Source organism: Manacus candei, unplaced genomic scaffold (assembly GCF_025592945.1).
Source record: "Manacus candei isolate 608988 ecotype Guabito, Panama unplaced genomic scaffold, ASM2559294v1 h1tg000008l, whole genome shotgun sequence".
In the NCBI taxonomy this organism is placed as follows: Eukaryota; Metazoa; Chordata; class Aves; order Passeriformes; family Pipridae; genus Manacus; species Manacus candei.
This window is the reverse complement of record NW_026138056.1, coordinates 9,862,940-9,885,220: the sequence shown is the minus strand read 5'-3', so window position 1 is coordinate 9,885,220 and position 22,281 is coordinate 9,862,940. Positions and strand designations below refer to the sequence as shown.

General features: G+C 43.7%; 1 protein-coding gene across 1 annotated transcript in view; it reads right to left on the bottom strand.

Annotated features, from left to right (window-relative positions):
- COLEC12 (collectin subfamily member 12) overlaps positions 1-22,281 on the bottom strand; it is a 101,793-nt gene that overhangs the window by 70,103 nt on the left and 9,409 nt on the right. Inside the window, exon 2 of the mRNA XM_051775196.1 lies at positions 19,224-19,274. Within this exon, the coding sequence (XP_051631156.1) occupies positions 19,224-19,274 (51 nt within the window). The remainder of the gene's footprint in view (positions 1-19,223; positions 19,275-22,281) is intronic.

The window sequence follows — 22,281 nt, the reverse complement described above, 5'->3', positions numbered from 1 at the left end:
GATCATTGGACAGATCATCATGGAACAAACCATTTTGGAAGTTATGTTGAAACGTATGGAAGACAGGCAGGTGATTAGAGACAGCCAGTATGTCTTCACTAAGGGCAAATCATACCTCAGTAATCCAGTGGTCTTCCTATAATGGAGTGACTGCACTGGTGGACAAGAGAAGAGCTACTGATATAATCTACTTGGACTTCTGTAAGATCTTTGATACATTCCCCCACAACATTCTTGCCACTAAATTGGAGAGATACCTGTTTCATGGAATGACTGTTAGATGAATAAGGAATTGGCTGGATGGCCATGTTCAAAGAATTACAGTCAACTGCTCATTGTTCAAGTGGAAACCATAAATGATGGTGTCCCTGAAGGGTCCCTATTGGGACCAATACTATTTAAAATCTTCATCAATGACACAGCGGGATTAAGTGCACCCTTGGCCAGTTTGCAGATGACACCAAGTTGAGTGGTGCAATTGATTCACTTGAGGGAAAGGATGCCATCCAGAGCGACCATCCAAGGCCTAAGGAGTCAACCCATGTGAACGCCATGAAGTTCAGCAAGGCTAAGTGCAAGGTCCTGTATGTAGGTCTGGGAAATTCCCAGTATCAGTACAGTCTAGGGGATGAATGGATTTGAGAGCAGCTCTCCAGAGAAGGATTTGGGGATACTGGTGCATGAAAAATTGGACATGAGTCAGCATGAACATCCTGGGCTGTGTCAAAGAAGCGTGACCAACAGGTGGAGGGGGGTTCAATTCTCCCATCTACTTGGCTCTTGTGAAACTCTGCCTGGAATACTGCATCCAATTCTGTATGTCCATCCAGTGTCCACAGCACAGAAAAGACATGGACCTGTTGGAGCAGGTCAAGAGGAGGGCCACAAAAATGGTCAGAGGGATGGAGTAGCTCTCCTGTGAAGACAGGCTGAGAAAGATGAGGTTGTTCAGCCTGGAGAGGAGAAGACTCCAGGGACACCTTATAACATCCTTTTAGTACTTAAAGGGGGTTTATAAGAAGGATGGAGGGAGACTTTTTAGCAAGGCCTATAGAGATAGGAAAAAGGGAAACAGTTTTAAATTGAAACAGGGTAGATTTAAATTGGACAAAAGGAAGAAATTTTTCATGATGAGGGCGGGCACAGGTTGCTCAAAGAATTTGTGCATTTCTCATTATTAGAAGTGTTCAAAGTCAGGTTGGATGGGACTTTGAGCAACCTGATCTAGTGAAAGATGTGCCCATGGCATGGGGGTTGAACTAGATGATCTTTAATGTCCCTTCCAACACAAACCATTCTTTGATTCGGTGTTTCTATAATTCTAGATATCCAAAAATTTACCCAAGCACTGAGAGAGTGAGGATCCAGTGGGGTTTTCATTACTTGAATATTCTGTGCCATCATGGTTACAGATTTAGCTTTTGGGTGCAAACTTGCTTTAAACCATCAATTACTGTCCAGTTAAAGTTTTCCTTGTGTATTTGACAGGTCAGTCAAGAAGAATCTCTGATGTTCCCAGTTTTACAGAGAACCACAAGACTGCTTTAATGGGGCTTTGGAAAAACAAGATCAGAGCATGTCATGAGCATGTACACAAAGATAAGGGTTACTGCACAGGTAGCAGGAATAATGCCTATCAACATTTGCATGAGGCAGGTGGCATGTAAGAAGGAAGAACATGACAGTTTATTATTTCAATGTGAAAACTGCATTTTGAGACAAGTTTTTTCAAAGTAGTAGCTAATTAGAGATGAAGACCTCTGATTCTCTTTGCTTTCTCTCGAACATGTCGTAAGTATGTGTGTTTTGTTTACAGATAGACTGAGAGTATATGGATCCATCAGCAGCCTGGTGGGTATCTGATGAAGACATCAGCCTTTATTTGTGAAGCCCTAATGTCAAGAAAGTGAAAAACGCAAATTTCCTATGAGAAACTGTGGTAAACTAAAAGAATTTACCAGCAGCTGTCTCTTGAAAGCTTATGCATTTATTAGTACAATTTCCCCATTTGTTACAGTACTCTCTACCACAGTTCACTGACCCCAAGTTATGCTCAAATGGCTTGATTGTAAAAAACGTGTGCTGTTTAAGAGAAGAAATTGGTAGAGGATTCACCATTTTAGTTGCACGTTATGAATAGAGCCTATTGAGCACGCAAGTTGGTAGGTATGCAGGAATATGGAGGTATTCCCACAGGTATGGTGTGGCAAGGGATCCACAGATCAGTGGGCATGAGGGACTCTGCTATGTAGGCAGCAGGATGAGCAGTTGACATGGAACCTTCTTTGCCCCCTCTCACCAACCATTTGTAATTCTTGCTCTGGGGTCCTGAATTTAGGCCAAAACAAATTGGGAGAAAAAAAATAATCCACATTTTGGGACAGGGGGATAAAGGTGAAAAATTTCTCTAAACATTTTTTATTTTCATTGGCCGGCACTGGACACTGCTCACAGGTTTGGTATGTCAGCCGTGGTCCCAGCAGAGACCGGCCCGGCACACAGGCTGCAGGTGAAGCAGCTGTTTCAGCCAGGGCTGTCACCATCACAAACATGTTTCCCCTTTGCAATCTATTTGGTACTTATTTGTCTTCATCACGCTAAACACGGGCAATATTATAAAGCAAACAAACTAATAAAATCATATTATTACTATATTTTCCAAAACTAGTGATTTATTGTGACTAAAGGCCTGCAACAAGGATCCCATTTGGCCAATCCTGTCTTTGTAGTTTCTTTAGTTGCAGTACCAGTAGAGGAAAGTACATCACACTTCCTGTTATCTTGACTTCTTACATAATAGAGGAAAACAAGCTCAGGCTCAAAACAACCCAAGAACCCCATACCAAGACAAAAAAAAATACAGAAAAATTAACATTCCACGTTTCAAGAATGTAAACAAAAATGTCATCACATAGACATGCAGAAAACTGGTGTTACTCAAACCAAACGCTGCCAATTCTCCATCTAATGAGTTGTTGAATCCTGAGACAATCAGAAACTGCTCATGAGAGCTTAGTGAACAACAGTATTTGTTTTTCCTTCCGATTTCTCCTTATTAAAAGCTACAGGGAAATCACTGAGCTAGAAAGACTACCTCAATTACTCTTAATTGCTGTCCGTTCCAATTAGCTCAGGCCAAGGTGATCCTGCAACAAGCAGCACAGGGTACAAAGCACGTGCTCTGTCTCTTCATGGTGCACAGAGGTTGGTGATACTCATGTCCTCATTTCATGTCAAAAGCAGGTCTTGGCCTTCCTGTTTTACTTAGCTATCCTTTTTTTTCTATGTATTTTGGACAGCACTCCAAGTAATCTTACAAATGAAACCCCATCTCACAGACTACTCTTGTGGAGCAAGAGGGGTGCTACTGCTTGGATGGGAGGGTGAACACAATTGCAGAAGCTCATCTACAGAGCAGGGACATGTGCACAGCTGAGCAGGCCAGTTACATGAAAGCACCAAGAAACACTTTTCTAAAATTAAGATGAGGACAGAGGACTGCCTCAAGGGAGCTGAGTGAATATTGCTTTTTGAGCAAAACAGACAAAGTAAGATAAGCCTGGTCCTTGCTATTTCTCCTTTGGCATATATCTGCAAGACAGTTGGGGCATAACAACAAAAAACTAACAGGGTTCCTTGACACATAAACGTAGTTGGAAAACAGAGCTGTAATGTGGTAAACTCTGAGCTATCAGCCTGGTTTCTTATAAGGTTTTTCCCAATAAAAGATAAGAAAATACCAGAAACTTACAGACTGGCTAATACATATGATCAAATATATAGGAGATGAATATTGTTTCAGAACACAAAATATCATAAAATCAAGTTTAACTATTAACCTTCTTGTCACCCAGTCATCTAGGACCACATTCAACATCTCTATTAATCATTAAAAATGAATAGTACAGCAATGAGAATGTTAGAATGTCCATCGCAAATCATCTTGTAGTAAATACCAACTTACTAGTTACATAGAGGGAAACAGACTCACTTAATACTACTGATCAGTGAGAAGATCCAGTACTGAACAAAGCATTATTTATTTCTATAAATTCCATATCCATCTGATGCAAAACTACATGACAGGTTTAACTTTACTACTCCAAAACTTCAAAACATTCAGTGAAATGCAATAATTTTTTGATGCTATCCAGGTTTTAACAAACTCATGCTTATGCATTTATATCATGTAGAGGGTAGGTTTAGCTTAGATATTAGGAAGAAATTCTTTACAGTGAGGGTGGTAAGACACTGGGAGAAGCTGCCCAGAGAAGTTGTGGATGCCTTATCTCTGGAAATGTTCGAGGCCAGGTTGAATGGAGATTTGAGCAACCCGGTCTAGTGGGACGTGTCCCTGCCCATGGCAGAGGGGTTGGAACTAGATGACCTTTAATGTCCCTTCCAACCCATTCCAACCCAAAACCATTCTATGAGTCTATGTTATTAGGAGGTGGTGAGAGAGAACCCTGTGTTACTTACTAGACACAATATCATAATAATGTAAATTATCTTCATTTTTACAATATATAGAACTGAGTACAAGGGTGCAAATTTAAAATGCCCAGGCACACAAAGTTATTTAGGTTCTTTAAACATAATTCTATGCCTTAGTTTCTGCAGGAGGCACCCCAAGCTCCTCTGACAGGTGTTAATGGACTGAATATCACATGCAACTGCAGAGGAAACTAGTTCTGCTCATTGAGATCCTGGCTCCAATATGCTAAATACAATGAAAATAAATGATGGATCTTACTGTGACTTAAAGCAATGTACTTACTTACGCCTTTCAGTTGACTGCAAAGGAATTGTTTAACTCCCTGCCTTCCAACAGTGGGATGACACAAACCTACCCAAATCATTTTACACTTCAACACTGTCAGGGACAATGCTGTTTTAATCAGCAGAGCTGTACCTATTGCAACAGAATTGTCTGTGACCTGAGAATGTAACTCATGATAGTCAGAAAATTCTCCACTCTCATCACATTTCTAAAAATATTTAAAATTATTATGAGAAAATTATGTTACAGATAGCTTCCATGAATTTCAAAAAGAGCCTGAAGCAAGAAATCCCAGGAAAAAAACCCACAGTTTTTCACCTACTGTACTACAGCTGAAATGCATGATCAGAATTTTAAGGCCTGCGAAATCAGCCTGGATAATCCCAAACCCTCATAACAAACCATAACTGAATAGAACGATGGTCTGCTGTGGGTATCTCATCTGCACCAGGCAGAGCTGCAGATAAACTGAAGATCGTCCTCCTCCTAACTCTGTCTTTCACCCAAGATTTCCCCACGCCACTGTTCAAATACTTCAAATAAGCCACTTTGACTTAAATGTCCAATTTACTGGAAATCTGCTGGCAACATCTTATGAGTTGGCTGAAAAACAAACAATGTAGTCTGCAAATCCACAGTTTTCAATGGGGATATTTGCGGACTGCTTTTTCTCTCTCTTAGTAGTGGTCAGCTCTGGCAGTGAAATGCTTTAAAAAATACACAGCCTGTGCTAGAGAAAGATCAAAAGCAGATCAGATGTCAGCACCAGCTCACATCAGTCTCACAAGAAAGAGGAAAAAACAAAGTGAGAAGATGAGTTTTTCTTGCCACCCATCACCCTGTGCCCCTCACCCGCATGCAAGGGCACCGGGGCACAGCACAGCATCTCTGCCAGGGAACCTGGACCCACAAAGCAAGTGGGATCGTGCTGTCCACCTCTGCCCCAAAAGAACTGATCAGCATTTATTCTGGCAGCACCAGACTTTCCTCCCAGTGCTCCTGCTCACTGGGCTGCCACTCCTGGGGAAGGGAAAGAAGTGTGGGCACTGGTTTAATTTGACTATTGAACAGCAATAGGGTTCAGGGTGAGGTCAGCCCTGCTCACAGACAGGCAGCTGATGCACATGTAGGGCCTGGCTGTCTCCAAGAGCAGGAGGTGAAACACCGTGGATCTGTGCCAAGTGCCAGCAGCGGCCGGTCATGGCATGGCTCTCCCTCCCTGCTCTCGCTAAACTATGTCCCATTTTTATTTGTTTGCATTTGCAAGGCTGCACAGACTGTGCTCTGCTAAAAATGTGTGAAAGTGCGCAGATAATGCTCTTTTTTCTTTAAGAACATGAAGCCTCTTAAAAGTTTTTAGAGGTCAATATGAAAAAAGAGTCCCCCCCCAAGAGTCTTAAAAGCCATATTCATTTTCTATGGGATTTTCCTAAAGGGTCACATTGGGACCCATATAAAAAGCAATTAGTTGAGTTTATAGCCCAGTATATCCCTTCTAGACAAGCACACAACTGCAGCTGACTGATGAGCACCCCCTTCACCACCCATCCATCTCCTCTCTGTTGTGTTCTGTTCTCCCATGCCTGTGGGTGAAGGCAGTGAGCACCCACCGATTTCAGGGCAGGATTAACCTGCAAATCAGTAAACCCTGTGCTGGGATTTTGGAGTCTCGCTGTGCTGATGTGACGCAAGCAGCTGCGGTCTGTGCCCTGCTGACTCAGCCAGCCAGGCTTGCTCAGGCTGGTTGGTGGGCGAGATTGGGTTACATGGCAGAAATCATAACAAAGGCAGGAAACAGATCAGCAATCCCTGGGTTTAACACCCTCTCTGGGGACCCTGCTGGTTTTCAGACTGTGGACAGTTTTAACTCTGTCCTGAAACGTGTCTGCGTGGCATGTTCTGCCCTGGTGAAGTCAAGCCTGGTACATAAAATAAAAGCAATTCAAGACAGTGCAGGAATGGCCCCAGAAGTCACCAGTCGGAGAGGTCCCAAGGGTTTTACACTGCTTTTTATGAATGAGCACTGAAATATGAACTCTGCTTGGCATCATCCAAATCAGAGTAACCAGAGTATCACGATGGATTCCCTTGGATGAGTTTTAGGATGACCCCCTCCCTGTTGTTCCCTGCCAGCTCTGCGTGGTTTTGCCTCCCTGCAGCTGCAGAGCATCTCCATCACCTTGCAGTCTGGCTCTCTGGTTTTTGCTCTCAGCACTGCACTTCCAGCACAGGACAGGAGGACAATCCCAGCTAACCTCATGCAGCTTTATTTACTCCAGTGCCAAAAAAACAGTTGTGCTCTCAACTGCTTAGTTTTGGTGGCTGAGTTGATGCAATGTGTCCATCAGTGAGTGAATGTCTTTCGTAAAATCGGTCAACTCTGCAGGACTGTATTTCATTTAAAATAACTTGAAGGAAGTTATATGAACACATCCCTGATTCCCTCAAGTACTGTTTTTCACTTTGTGCAGGATGCTTTAGGAACAAGTCCTTCCTGTGATGTGAAGTGTTGCTCAGCGTGGGAGCAAGCTATCTGATCTCCAAACTGATGGTGTTCAGGGAAAAAGAGGACATTTTTCATGAGATCATGATGAGGACAGCACTACCCTTGGTCCCTGCTGGAAACTCTGATGTTCTAGAAATAGCGGTCTCAAAAGGTGAAACATGGTCACTTAGAGGCTACAAATCCTTTTCATATATAAATCTGATAGCAAAAGGAGAGACAAGTGTCTGCCAAAAAATCCTTGCTAGGAATTTGCCTGAGTGAAGGCTGCAGCATTAGAGTGGTACCATGGCTTCCTTCCAGCAGGACTGTCCAAGGGGCACATCTGCTAAGGGGGTGATAGTCCTGTAACACATCACCCTGCAAAGCTCCTGTAACTGTTGGAATAAGGAAGAGTTTCTTAATTTAGTTTCCACTGTATTAAAAGCATATGAAAACTACAAAAAAAAAAAAAAAGACATAGGAGCATTATAAAAACCCAAACAAACCTCAAACACACCCACCCTGGAAATGTCTCCCATTCACAGCTTCACTGAGTATTCTCTTTTAACTCACCACAAGTCTTCCCAGAAGAACAACTGAAAAGACATTAGACATTATTTATTTTTCTTTTTACAATATTGTTTTTAAAACCTCCCAGAAGGGAGAAAAATAAAATAAATTATTATACTGCCACATCAGCACAATCACCAAGCTCAAAATGCAGAAGACTACAGTGATCTAAGTACTCCTTTGACGCAAGATGCTTTTTAATTTCACAGTCAGCTCTTCTGCTTCCTTTTACGAAGACACTTCCACTTAGTGTCTTCTAAGTCACCTTAAACACCAACTGGACACATACATATTCTTGGCAGCTCTTTTGCTTATTTTGCGTGCTTGTTTTGGTAATCTGTTTTCATGCATGGGAAAGTTCATTCTCTATAGTAAATGAAAGGCTTTCATAAGAGGTCTTCTTTCCACTGGAGACACGACTAGAGGACAACTGCTATTCAAACCAAGTGTAATAAAAAGGGCTTGTTGTGGAGAACACAGCTCTATTTCTTTTTATTAAAGCCCAGAACTACTCACAGTAACCTCTTGCAAGACAACTGAGAATAAAACCAGCTCCACCATGCTGTATTCCGCAAAGCAGCTTGCCAAGAATACCAGTTTCTCAGGAGTCAGGATGCAGGGCTGCAGCAGAGGAGCAGATGTGGCTATTGCTGCAAAGGTGGGCCCTACCCAGCACCCTCCCATCCTGCGGGTCAGCACGCACGGCGGTAACACACTGAAAGAGGTTAAAACTCATGTTGTTTCTTCATCTGTTCCTGGCCCAGAGTCAAGGTTTCCCGAAGCAAGAGGTGAGCTGGGAAGTTTACAGGGTTTATTGGGTGCCAATCGCCCTCTGACAACGGCAGACATTTCCTGCAGCTACCAAATTTCCCTCCTGCATCCTCTCGGTGGGCTCAGTACTGAGACTAAGGCTGAGATGAGCTTTTTACCTTCTGCTGGACTACTCCAGATGTAACCCATATGGGCAGAGGGAATAACGGACGGACTTCCAGCTAAGCATAAAAAGGACAGCAGCCACCACCGTTTGCTCCTGCTACCTCTTAAAAAGTAAAAGCAGATCATGGGTTTCCTTATGGCACCAGAAAGCAGCATCTCCACAAGGCATGTTATTTTCTGCACCTTGATGAACTTGAACTGTGAACACCACACAAAGCACAGAGATCTTCCACAGATGTGGCTTCATGCACTGCTTTGGACCCTGCAGAAAGAATGGGTCTGATCAGAGACCAGCAGAGATGGAGCAAAGAAGGGTTGAATTATAGGTCTCTGAAAAATGTTCTTTACTTTGCTTCTGTTTGATGAACCAAGGGACAATGAAGATGTCTACACTTCTTCCTCCTGCAGTATTTCAGCTGATTCAGACCCACACAGATTCCAAACTCATTACTTTGAGCCCCCAAAATTTTCTCCTAGTTTTAGCTAACCTTGACTAACTATCTAAAGAGGCATCAGTATTAGAGTGGTCAATATTATGGAAAGATTTTTCAGCTCCTCTGCAGTGAGCAGAAGAACATGATGTTTGTTTGTTTGTCTCACCTTAAAACCAAGCTACGCTGCTGTTTTCTGTAAGGCACTTTAAGAAATTTTGTATAATACTGAAATATGCATACAGTCATTTTTATAAATTTGCGAAAGAAGTTAATAATGTAATATCATTAATAATGTAATATCATTAATCAGGACCTCTGATGGTCTAGTGGTTAGGATGCGGCGCTCTCACCGCCGCGGCCCGGGTTCGAATCCCGGTCAGGGAACTCCTCCGGGTGGATGGAGCTCGTCAGCCCTGTAAGGCCATCCATCTAAGAGAAGGTCACTCTAAAGAAACCTACATCCTGAGGACCTCGCTGCCACTGTCCAAGCTTGCTCGGCCCCGGCAGATGAACCTCAGGATTAAAGGGTGGGCTCAGTTCAGCGCACACTGTGTCTCACCTAAAGAATCCACTGCGCAGGCTCGAAGGGTAATGACCTTTCCCAAATCTTCGTTCGCGAAGACTGGCCATGAATGAATGAATGAATGAATGAATCATTAATCAAGAAGAAATCTGTTTTCTTAAGAGGACAAGGAAGTTATTCTGTTTGAGGTAGCAAGAAGACTCGTGAGTAGGGCCTTGGAATATGGCAAGCACAAGAACCATCTCTCAGATTTTTTGCTTTCCAGACCTAGGAAAAAATATGCCTAGGAGCATGTTTGAAGCACACATTTCCAGATGGAATCTACATGCAATTTAGTCTTACAGGTCTGGTTTTTGTACATTTGAAGTTGTGCTGTTAGGTAGCCCAACACACTGATCCAAATCCAGTTTGGTTGTATTCACACGAAACAAAGCACAGAAAGTTTCAATATAAACATCTGTGCATGCAAGCAGTGACATGTAGCAACTTCTGGGGACAAGTGAATTTAGTTGTGCACGGATGCTATGCTGAAATCTTCACAGTGTTTGTTTGGATTAAACTGGTTTCAGACTGTGCAAAGTGTTAATTAAGGACAAGAGCTCTCACACTCCAAACAGCAAAGCCCTGTTAAACAGACCCTAGCACCCATATATCCATAAAAGAAAGCAATTCTGCCCTGCATCTTTATGCATTATGAAACAGCTATCAGAAAAGATGCAAAGTCCTCCTATACTAGGCCTGAATGTCTGCACAAGACTTTAAACCCAAAATCTCCTTACAAGCCTCAGTTGGACTGAAGAGAAGTAGATCCCTGTGTCTCGCACTCCAAAAACTACAAAAACTTCCATTAAAAGTCACAAGCTGAATCACAAAAACACATTAATGTTTTATTTATTTAAGGCATCAATCTCTCTCTCTGGATGAGTGGGTGGATTTTTCCAGATGCATTCCTGACCAAGCTGAAGAGTATCTGAAGGACACAAACCTCTCCACACACACATTGCACAACGCTTGTCCATGCTGACTCCTTCCCGCCCACAATGATCTCCCAACTTCTCTCTGTTTTCCAGAATCTCAGCCCACTCTAACCCAGGCTGAAATAGGACAAATAGAAATTTCTTGGCTCTTGGCTGCTTCAGTTAAGGTTTACCCATATAAAGAAGGCTATTTGAGACTGGATAAGATTTTAATCCAAGCTTTCCTTTGGTTAATCTTTTGTACTGCAGCACAGCAGAGTTTGAATTGGTTTTGACTTAGCAAAGCAACATACTGTTCCTCATTAGTGTCTGCAACAGGCCAAATCAGCCTAAAGTACTTACCCACTGTTCATTTGTGCTACTCCTTCTACTGTTCTCTCTCACAGGCTTTTTTAGGCTTTCATATTCTTTCCCCAGCACTTTTATAGAACATAATACAGACAGTTGACGATTTGTATGTAGTAACTCAACATGGTCAGGATGGTGATGCTATTGGTTGGCATAGAAGTCCCTTCATGCAGCATTAGCTTCTTTTTGCTATCGCCATTTTAAGGACAGGTTTTTTAAAGAGAGAGATGCCTAGGCTTCCTAAAAGTAGGTGAAATGACTCCTACCCTAGCCTTATATTCAGATTTCATATGGAAGTCAATCTTCAGACAGAAAATTTTCTCCCTGAAAAAATCAAGAAATTGGCCAAAGTACAGCAACACGATATACCACATTCACAGTGTCATTTTCCTGGGACACTGGCTGGGCTCAGGGCTGCTGACTGAGATGGTGGAGGACAGCAGAGAAGGTTAAGTCTGGGTCTAAGTCCTGGTTTCCAGGTTCAGGTCTGGGTGAAGCTGGTTAAGTTTCACACTTTCCTTGCAGCAGCTCCCACAGGAGCCTGGGAAACCAGGCACCAACCATGTACAGGCAGGGAACCTAATGCAATATTAAATGACACCTCATGTCAGAACATCATGGCACTTTTGCTCTAACGCTTCTGATAGTTCAGCAGACAAAATGCTGTATTACCAATTTAATCTGATCTTTCCCCTTCCCTGGATGCTGCTGAAGTGGACAGCAAGAGATCCAAATGCTTCCTTAACTGCAGGAAGCAGGAGCGACTACAGGAGCTTTTAAGCAAGATAGCCAAAGGCAGAGAGGCTTCCTAACCTGACAGCTGGGGGCTTATCGTACAAGGCAGTGTGTGTGTCTGTCATGCTAACTTGTCTGTCTGTCTGTAGTCTGTCACGCTAACTTGTACCAACTATTTGCCTTGGTAGCTGCTAACTAAAGCACTGAGCTCTTCCCTGTTAGTATGCTTGTTGCTCATAAACTGCTGACAAAGTAATGGCAGCAGCACCACTTTGTGCAGCCTGCGTGCTCAGGGGCCTCACTCAATGGGATGCTGAGCAGCATTTGCAAAGGCCTCAGTGCCCTGCAAAATCAACGTTACCTCTGCCATGTCACTTAATGTGGGCTTTAGAGCTCCAGAACATTTTGAGGAAATTCCTAAGAAATGAAATGAATCTAGGATACCAATGTAAGCAGCACCGGACAGGTATGTGTTTTATTTGCGTGTGTTGTTGGGTTCATCTAACAACATATCCCTGAGAGAATATAGCACCCCCTTTCTCACAAAACACCAGTGTCCCTGTGTTGCTGGCAGTCAGCACAGCACAGCAGCTTTCTGACAGGGAATCATTATGAAGAGGGTACAGAAAAGCCAAAGATCCATTAGACACATCTGAGCATTTGCAACCACAGAGTTAGCAGCACGCAGTAAAGAGCAGAGTGTAGTAGCAGCTGGCTACAAATGCAGACTTATATTTGGAACAAAGCTTCGGAGGAGCTCAGGAATAATACTGGTGTGTGCAACAATCCCATGCCAGTGCTATGGAGAGTTCACTAAGGGGTATTTCCAACTATTTTTTTCTTCCTTCTCATGATGGCTTCGTATCTGAAGTTTTCATTTATCCCAGAGTTTTCCTAAGTTAGTCCTTTGCATGGAAACATAATGGTATCAAGTGCTGAAAATACAATGCTTAGTTTCCTTCCAAGGCATTAATTTCACAGGTAATTTTGTTATGAAGTTGAACAGCCCAGAATGCAGCCTAGGTGTTCTGGCAGCAAGCTGATGTTACCAAACATCATTATTTGTCCGACTACTTTATGAGGAAATAAATACAAAATCCCCAGGTGTTGCTTACAGTTTAGCCAATGTTTTTCATTCCATTCGTAAATACAACGTGCTGTTCAGCCCACACACCTATTTTATAGCTCTAATGAAAACTAGAGAGCAAAATTCACACATAATGGTGACCATACTGCCTTTCAATTCACCCCTGTAAAAGACAGAGATTGATCAAACAGGTATTCCTGCAAGCATGCTAATGCAATATATGAAGAAGCATGTCAAGAATTTTAATTGTACTAAATAGGAAAAACCCATAACTAAGAGAAAATAGATTGCCTACGTAACAACACACAGCTGGAATGACTTTAGTCCCCAAGGCGCTGCTAAGAGGCCTCTTTATGGGTTTGGATTAGAAGGAGAAGTGCCTTTAGCCAGGCACAGCAGGACAGATTAGAGAGGGGCAGCCTCAAACCCACAGACCTGAACGGCTCTTCTGGCTCCTGAGCAAGTTAGCACAGTACACGTAGACCTGATAACTTCTTGGATCTTGCTATTACTGCCTGGCAGTGATGGATTTCTCAGGGTGCACCAGCTATTTCCCATCTTTACAAAGGCTGGTGGTTTCAAATTTGTGGTTTGGATATCCCATTTATCACACATGCCCATTGCATCGCAAGAGACAGAAGCTACTGATGGGAGGGACAAACTGGCAGCATGTGGGCACCTTGACAGCTCCTGGGCACAATCCTCTGCAATGGCAATACTACACACATCAGCATTTGTTTATTTATTTATTGAGACTTCAGTTCCCTGCCAACTGCTCCAGTACTGGAAGTACATACTGGAAAAGAGAAGAAAGACAAAGAAACCTTACACAGGTGGTTCCTCTGCATGCAGCCCCTGATACTGGGACTAAAACCCCAGCAGAAACCTCAAACCCTTGAAGGTGCTGGACTCTCTCAGCTGCTCAGGACTCATCCCAGGAGAAGGTAGGTTCGACCCCCTTCTACCTTACTGGCCATGGCAATTAAAAGGGTCACTCCAAATGAAATTTCTTAGGCTAAAATGAACAGCCACACGGGCACTGCCATTCAGTGAGGACTTCATTATCCCAGGACACATGCAGGCAAAATCCTCATCTGACGAATATGGCCAGATTAGTGAACTGGAAGCACCATGCCTAACTTTATTCTGACTTTGTGAGTATGAGTGACCCTGTGACTTTTTATTAAACCACATGATTACAAGCTGCAGGCATACAAGTGCAAGAATGCTGGGGAAGGATGCAGCTTGTGGCACCTGAAATCCCTCACTGGTCATTTACAAGCCATAAAGAAAAGTTGACAAATTCCTAAAGTTTAGGATTTTTTTTCTTTGTTTTGTTAGGGGCTTAAGGTTTGTGTGGGTATAGCACACCACCAAGCTGATGCCAGACATTTTTTTGGTGCATGTTATTAGAGATGTGAACAATGGCCTGGATTTATGCAGAGATAAGGACAAGAATTATTCTCTCTGTTCAGTGTTAATGAATAAATGCTTTTCCTGAACTATCACAAAATTCTGAGCCATGAATTTTGCTTACCGTGGTCATGTTTGAACATTTATAGGCACAAAACTCCCACTATTTTTTAAAAGTTTTCATTTGTGCTGTAAACCATTCACAAGGCTTTTATTAATTGTACACTCCTAAAACCTCCTAGTTGTATTCTATCAAAGGTGAAGAAATAATATACAGCTTCTCCCTGTGTAGAATACTATAAACAATGTATAATGAGAAAACAGCTATTGAATGGATCTAGTTCAGCTGCTCCCATGCCACTCATCAGGAGATTTTTAATAGCAGGTTTCATCACTATGTGGCAGGATGATTTATCCAATCCTGGTCCAGAAACTCCTAGATTTGATTCTCATACTTGGAATGATGCTCAGGAGCTAGACTGTCATAACTGCACAGAAGAGCCATCCTGACCCAGTCATCTCTCATATACCCTACTAAAGATAACTAAAGAAGTACCTACCTTCCTTGAGGGGGCCCCCCAGTAATTTTTATCCCTCCTTCCCTGTCAGCTGTTGACCTAAAGGGTGTGGGGAAGACTGGAGGACCAGTACCTTGGTGCACACTGGACCTGCCTGGGGACATGAGAGACTGTCCCCTATCGACAGCTCAGCAGGGAAGAGGAAAGGTGAAGCTGACGAGGATTCTGACTCATGATCTAGAGCATGGAGATGACCAAGATGGGTGCCTCTGTGAAGGACAGGCTTATAGCCTTCAATTCTGGCTGTGTTTGCCAAGGGCAAAGGGTAATTATCTTACTCAAGCTGTGTAGTCTTCTACTTATCTATAGTGTATTGATCCTATCTTCTGATTCCTTGGGAGGTTCAAGGACCATCCCCCTTGCTTTCAGCTATTCCATATTGTAGTGTCGCTTCAAATTATGCAATTAATAATTTCACTGTGAAAATTCTACATTAAAGACTCTATTCAGTAAAGTGCAGATTTTAAGTTCTAAAAGAAAATGCACAACGATCTCTATTCCTTCGAAATGCCATGAGCCAGGAAGATTGGATCTTCAGCCTTGGAGTCCATCAAATCCTTTCAATTCCCATGCCTGTGGTGATGACCAGAGCCCAAATTTCAGAGGGAAGAGTCAAACCCTGCCATAAAGAGATCTCATCCTTCTACCACCAATTTAGAAACTAGTCTGAGCTGTCATGCCTGAGATTTAGCATCCCCAAAGCATGTCATATTGAAAGGGAAGTTTTGCCCTTTTATTCATTCTTTCCCAAAGTGGAGTGTATGTGGGGTGGTGCAAACCAGTGAGACTGATTGATGAAAGAGTTAGCATTGGTGGCAATCTGGTAGAGGAAAATCAGTGGAGAGGCTTAGCTTGCTATCTGGAGCAGATAACTTCAAAGCAGCCTGAGTAGTAACTGATGATGAAGCAGCAGGGGTAAGAAACACGCTGCCTCACTTTTTCAATGCAGCAATCTGGAGGCATTGCAGCTGAGCATCACACTTCTGGCAGTGTCCCTGCACATCTGTAGCATCCATTGGAAAGAAGTAAACAGCATCAGTCAGCTGGAAAGACTGCTTTCCTCATCCTCCCTGACCCCCTGCAGCAATCTGTCCCAGGCTCAAAAAAGAAAAAATGCTGGTATGTATTTTCCTAGGATCTTTGTCTGCATCTGCAGTCATTTTTCTTTAATATGCTAGTGTGTTATGCTTAGTATGTTTGGCTTACTATGACCAGTTAATGTTCTACTGACTAAAAAATAAATTAGCATGATAAATTCTCGGAAATTAACTCATCTGAGAAGGAAGGACAGAATGATTCAGAAAAAGGCAAAGTGGTGCAAGACAGTATGTATTCAGTCCTCTTTGCAAAAGCTTCTTCCCCAAAACGAGAATTTTTGGAGAATGCGTCTCTCCTTCCCTCCTTCTGCTGATCTCTTCCTTCCTTGAACCAAACTACAGGCTCCAGCAACAAGGCAGCTAATAATAAACTTTTCAGCTGAACTCTAGGAAAGCAGTTTGGTCAAGGCTTTGCCTGCCAAATGCTGACCAACACATGTTCCCAGCTGCCAGTAGTGACTCACTGCTAGCCATGTTTTTCACAAAACAGTTGTGCTTCAGCCTTCTCCCCTTCAGAGCACGTTTTGCTCCAAACATGGGCTCCCACTTCCAAACGATGGAATCAAAGGTACTTGAGTCATGGTCCTCCTACCATGTCTCATGTCAATGGCATGTTCAAGGACTGCTCCAGTCACAATATATTAACACAACTGCTCTTACACTGTGGCTCCTGAAACAAAAACCCCACTGCTGTTCTCATCACTGCCCACACCAGCAGGCTGTACAGGAACAGCACTGAAATTTCTACAATGCCAGCAACCAGACAGAACAGGACTCCTTTAAAATGACCTTTTATCGACGTTTGTATAATAAAACTTGGTCCTTGCCTTGGGATTCCTCCATATTGCCGCCTTTTATCAGTGAGGACACAGGGCCAAGAGGGAACAGAACACAACTGTGACAGGAGGCATAACATTTTCTACTGGTCAGGTAGGAGCTCAAACTACTCCGCTGTATTTTGGCCCCAAGAACAAACTCTGGTACTTCACTGGAAATGCTGACTCAGCTGCCCACTGAATTTGGAGTCTTTAAAAGACGTGCAGGTCACCTTCCTGCATGGAGGACCCCAGTGCCAGGTGGAGCAGCCAGCACTGTTGAAGGCACCTGAGTCCCACTCACTTCAGAGGTTGCTCAGAGACTGCCTGGAAATGCATCAGGGATGTTAGAAATGGGAAAACGCTGAGTCAGGTTTTCAGAAGAAGGGGAAATAACCCCTTTAGGGGACAAAAAAGCATGAACACCAGGATGCCGGTGCAGGTACGTATGGAAACCAGGTCAGCCTAGCTTCTCCCTCTGCTGCCCCATGATGCTGGGAAAGATAAGGAAGGGGGTATTGGAAGAAGTTCAGGCTCCAGAATAGTATGGACAGAAGACTTCTTGAATTGGAACACTATTGAATTGCACAACTCTCACCAGTGCCAATCCTATGGCTTCATGATCCCATTCTCCCTTTGGTCGAGGCCCTTCTTCTGCACTGCAGACATTTGGGACACCTCCCTGACAACAGCGACATCGTTTTCATGAAGAATATGGCAGCTAAGGGTGGAACTATCCTGACTGCTCCTCTTGTGGTGAAATCTCCTCCCACTGCTGCCAGGCTGCTGGCTCTCTGCGCCCTCCACACTGCCCCACCAAGTGCAAGAGCACACGCATTTCTGGAAATGCTCTTGCATTTCTAAGGGGAGAAATAACTCACTTCGGTAGCATCACAATATCCGTGAGGAAGAAAGAAATGAAAGCCAGCTAATATGCAAAAATCCCATCATGCCACAACAGTGCACTTGTTATTGGGATAGTAAGGATAATGGAGTACCTACTCCTTGCTAAATCCTTTCACTGTCCACTGCAAGAGCATGCTCACCAGGGATAGCTAGGTAGAGGACAACACAGAGGGAAACTATTTCTATAGTTGTTAACGATCTTAATTTTTTTTACTCATCTGGAGGTGACAGAAATAAACAGTTAACATCTCTTCCTATTTCTCAAGGTTTTTTTCTTTTTTGCTATTCCGGGGCTTAATCCAGAACAACAACAACAAAAAAAAAGTAGGAAAAAACCCTGTGTGCAGCCTTATGGCAGGACTTTCCAAGCCACAGATGCTGGCTCTGTGGTTGGCTGATCTATCCAAAATAAAGCTCAACAGCAGGGTGCAGTGGAGTAGTTCAGGGGGTAGAAAAGGTCATGCGAATGTGATTCCCACCTCCCAAATGCCACATCTCCTCATGCTGCCTCCCCCTGCTCCTTTTGGGATGTAAGGAATTGTTGACTTATTTTTCATTTTTTTATTTTCAGCCTGCCTTTCCCATCTGCTTGCCAAGTGGGGTCATTGAAAGTGACTCTTGCTGCAGCCACTTTCCCAGGAGATAAAAAATAAGATGAACTATTATCCTGATAGCTTATAGTTGAAAAGGCAGCTAGCAGCTTGGATGATGAGCCTCTCTGGCTGCTCCAAGATAGAGCTGGCATTGTGGGAGCTCAGAGGCCACCATGTCACCTTCCCCTTGTCACAGGGACAGGCATCAGCCTGCCCTGGGTGAAGCTGTTGACTGCAGAGACTGAAACGTTTTCCTGAGAGAAAGAGATCACAAGAGCCTTGAAAAGAGGGGCCTTGAAAGCTGCTGACCTGCTGCGCACAGATGCGTGGCACTGCCTTCCTCACATGAGAAAGCCATTTGGGGTAAACAAACGTCAAAAAAAAAGGAAAGGAGAAAAAGGAAATAAGTAACCAAGCTCATTCTAATAATTTTTGACATCAGAATGCATCCATACCATATACTTTTCTTTTGAGAGGAGTCCACAGCGTATGTCCTGGCCCAGCTGGCGGTACAACTTCTGCAAGTCTACAGAAGGTCCCATGCAACCACTCTTGGGAACACCTATAAACCCTGCTGCACATCCATGTGCGGGCTGAAGCAGTGCCCAGCTGGGTAGAGGACATGTAGGAGGCATTGACCCACTTTTACAGCATGCACATTCATTTTTGATCAGGTGTGGGCTTCAGTTTCATTATGCTAATGATCAAATAATGAAACAAACCACGCTTGCTTCTGATCACCGTTATTTCTGAAGCCTTATGTTTGCCAAGAAAATAAATCAAGTCTAAAAATCACACTTTCCTTTGGGAAGATATTGGATTAAAGTAGATGATGGGACTGTACCTGTATGTTTTGATGCTGCCAGGAAGGAAGATTTTCATAGCAGGTGTTTGATTCACCCTAAGCACTACGTGATAGCAAGATGAAAGACCTGCTGCCACTTACCAAACCTCTTGTAGCCGAAGGACTGCACCTCCTCCTCCTCTGCAAAATCGTCTGGAGAAAGAAAGACACAGCAGCAGATTATTACTACTACCACTGGAAAAAGATGGGAAGAAGTTTTTACACTTAAATGTTCATGAATTAATGTAACTTTAATTGATTTGTTAGGCATGTCACTGATCTTCCTCTCTGTTGCTCATATTCCCACCTCTGTCTTCAAGTAGAGAAGGCAGTTCAGAGCCCTTCCCCTAACCAGAACCCCCAGCAGAACTCCAGATTACAAATTGTGCAGATTTATCACCAGACAGCTACCGTGAGGCCTGCTTGGCCAATTAAGTACAGAGCAGAGTAGAAATGTCCCTCATCACAATGACAGCCACAATTGTCACCAGCATGCTGTTTGGGCAGGCTCACCCAGACCACAGCACTCACTCCAGCCAGCTGCCCATGCTGTGCAGGCGTTGGGCTCAGGCTACACATGCACCAGTTTGGCCTTTTACACAAAGTGCCACACATAGCCATGCCAAGTAATGAGAGAGGAGTCAGAGGGGATGGTTGTCCATCCATCCACCACTTCCTATGGGCACTAGCTTGACTTGAAGATGCAAGATCCAATAAAAAATAGGAAACAGAACTGATAAACTCAAACAGATGAGAAAAATAAAAAACAAGATGGTGATGATTTTGAAGGGTCTAGAGGGGAAGCCATATGAGGAGTGGCTCAGGTCACTTGGTCTGTTCAGCCTGGAGAAAGGGAGAAAGGGTGGAGACCTCATTGCAGCCCACAGCTTCCCCATGAGGGGAAGAGGAGGGGCAGGCACTGATCTCTTCTCTGTGGTGACCGGTGACAGGACGCAAGGGGACGACATGAAGCTGTGTCACAGCAGGCTGGATATTAGGAAAATATCAGGCTCCCCAGGGAAGTGGTCGCAGCACCAAGCCCACCTGAATTCAAGAAGCATTTGGACAATGCTCTCAGGTACATGACGTGATTCTGGGGGCTGCCCTGTGCAGGGCCGGGAGTTGCACTTGATGATCCTTGTGGGTCCCTTCCAACTCAGGATATTCTATGATTGACTTCATTAAGCCTTTTGATCTCATCTTTATGTTAGCAAGCAGTAATATGCTAATAATCATGATTTTATTTTGTCAGAAGCTTCATTTCTCTCCTCTTCCTTCTATCCTCTCCATTCCAGCAGCAAAGGAAAAGGCTGGCATCAGCAAAAGAAATACACCCTCGACTTCTTTAAAAAAAAAAAAAGGATATGTTTGTGTTCGTGTGTTCAGCTTCCTTCTACCAACAGGAAAGGCAAAAGCTCTGCATTATCATCAGCACAGCCTCTGCACCAAGCAACCAACTGCCAGGGAGGGCAGCACAACCCAGGCTGCTCTTCTCCCATTTCCCTATTGCCCAGAGGGAGCAGAGTAGATCCATTCCCTCTCCAACACACACCATTTTTACACTGGGAGAAGCCTCCATGTGACTCTCTTTAAACAGGACCTAGGACATGGCTTCCCAAGTGGCAGCCGGTGGTTCTTAGGCCACTGCCATGCTGAAGAAACACTTGTCTCTGCTGTGATTCCCAGCAGAAACATGCAGGCAAGCCTTGCCTCCATGCTGTGAAAAACGCTGCTGGCATCTCATGGCAATCCCTGCTGTCCAAAACCCAACTTCTTCTGGGCTTTTGTTTGCACTGCACTGGCAGGGAGGCTGATTCAGCACCCCCAGGTGCTTCAGCAGCTGCTGGTCACCTTGTGCCACCATTCCAGCACAGGATGCTGAGGAAGCTTGCAACCTTTCCATCCAGGCCTTTCCCTGACTTGAGGGGAGCAAGGGAAACAGAAGCTCAAGGGCCAGTCAAGGGGTTCACCAGAAGGGAACACTTAATGACCGGCAGTGGAAAAGCAAGCTAAATGCAGACGTGGAAAAGCAAGCTAAATGCAGACAAACAGATGTGATGGAGTGAGAAGTCTGTGCTCAGTTAGACCTTTTTTGTCCACAGACTTAGTGTACATGATCAGACTCCTCTGCATCATGAAACTGTGCTAACTGCTGCCACAGCTTACTTGGGCCACCGCAGAGCCCTGGGGATATGAATTCAAAGGTAAAGATTCAGTCTGCATTCAGGCTCAACAAAGCCTAAATGATTTGAGTGCATGTCCAGCAGGAAAACTGACTTGTTCCTCCTTCTGACCTGCAAGGTGCCACACACAGAAGTCTGAGGGAGACTTTGCCTGAAGCAGTAGAGGAGTCCATGAAATACATCATTTTGCAGAACATCATCCTTTACTCAGACGACACTATTGACAGAACAGCTAAAAAAATATTCTTCACCAGTAACACATTTTGCTTACTGCCAGCGGTGCTCCTGTCCACATCTTAAGCTACACCTCCAATTCAGATGAACATTTAAGAAGTGGAAGAGCCAGTGGATGCTTCTCAGGCAAAACAAACACATGCTCGTTTTGAAGGCAGAAAGAAACCTTTAAAAAACCCAAACCAAACAAACTCTCACAATTGTACTGAATGTTATCTAAAGACAAGGTCACCCAACAAAACACGACAAATACTAATAAACCATCAACAACCAAATTCCTCATCCTAGCAGTGAGCTACTCAGGAAAAATCTTCCCCTCTTGTACAAAAGATAAAATGCTGCACAAAATATCTGCTCCAGAGCCCTTAGCTTCCTGCCCTCTCCTGCTATCAGGCTGTAACACAATTGCCTCCTTTGTTTCTCAGGAGTGTAACCTGGCTTATCTAATTCATATCTGATGTATACAGTCAGGCCATCTTTAAATCCTGTGGCTTCATCCCACTCCACATCTCCAAGACCTTCCTCCCAGGCTGCCAACCTCTTCCCTAGTTGTCCTGTTTTTCATGCTTTGCCCAATTGCATTGACCTCGGGCCACGCTTTTATAATCACATTGTTGTTTCTTTGGCCTTTTCAATATTTGCAACATATATATTTTTATATACATATATTTTAGATATTTCTATACGCAGTTTTAAAATAAAAATATATGCTTTTCAGTATTCGCAGCACTGCATGTTGTTCT